Raw genomic sequence first — 306 nt, 5'->3', positions numbered from 1 at the left:
TCCTTCTGGATGTTGTAGTCAGAGAGGGTTCTACCATCTTCCAGTTGTTTACCAGCAAAGATCAGACGCTGTTGATCGGGAGGGATTCCCTCCTTGTCTTGAATCTTAGCCTTGACGTTTTCAATGGTGTCAGAAGGCTCCACCTCCAAAGTGATGGTCTTGCCAGTCAAAGTTTTGACGAAAATCTGCATACCTCCACGAAGACGGAGAACCAAATGAAGGGTGGATTCCTTCTGGATGTTGTAGTCAGAGAGGGTTCTACCATCTTCCAGTTGTTTACCAGCAAAGATCAGACGCTGTTGATCG

General features: G+C 46.7%; 1 protein-coding gene across 1 annotated transcript in view; it reads right to left on the bottom strand.

Moving 5' to 3' along the window:
- Window positions 1-34: 34 nt before the first annotated feature.
- The window catches only part of LOC108252135 (polyubiquitin-B-like), a gene marked incomplete at its 3' end in the record, with an annotated part of 13,317 nt that continues 13,045 nt past the window's right edge, over window positions 35-306 (bottom strand). Inside the window, exon 4 of the mRNA XM_026822087.1 lies at window positions 35-296. Coding sequence (XP_026677888.1) covers window positions 35-296 — 262 coding nt within the window. The remainder of the gene's footprint in view (window positions 297-306) is intronic.

This window comes from Diaphorina citri, unplaced genomic scaffold (assembly GCF_000475195.1).
Source record: "Diaphorina citri unplaced genomic scaffold, Diaci psyllid genome assembly version 1.1 scaffold291, whole genome shotgun sequence".
Taxonomy (NCBI): domain Eukaryota; kingdom Metazoa; phylum Arthropoda; class Insecta; order Hemiptera; family Psyllidae; genus Diaphorina; species Diaphorina citri.
The sequence above is the reverse complement of the archived record's forward strand: the minus strand, read 5'-3'. Positions and strand labels throughout refer to the sequence as shown.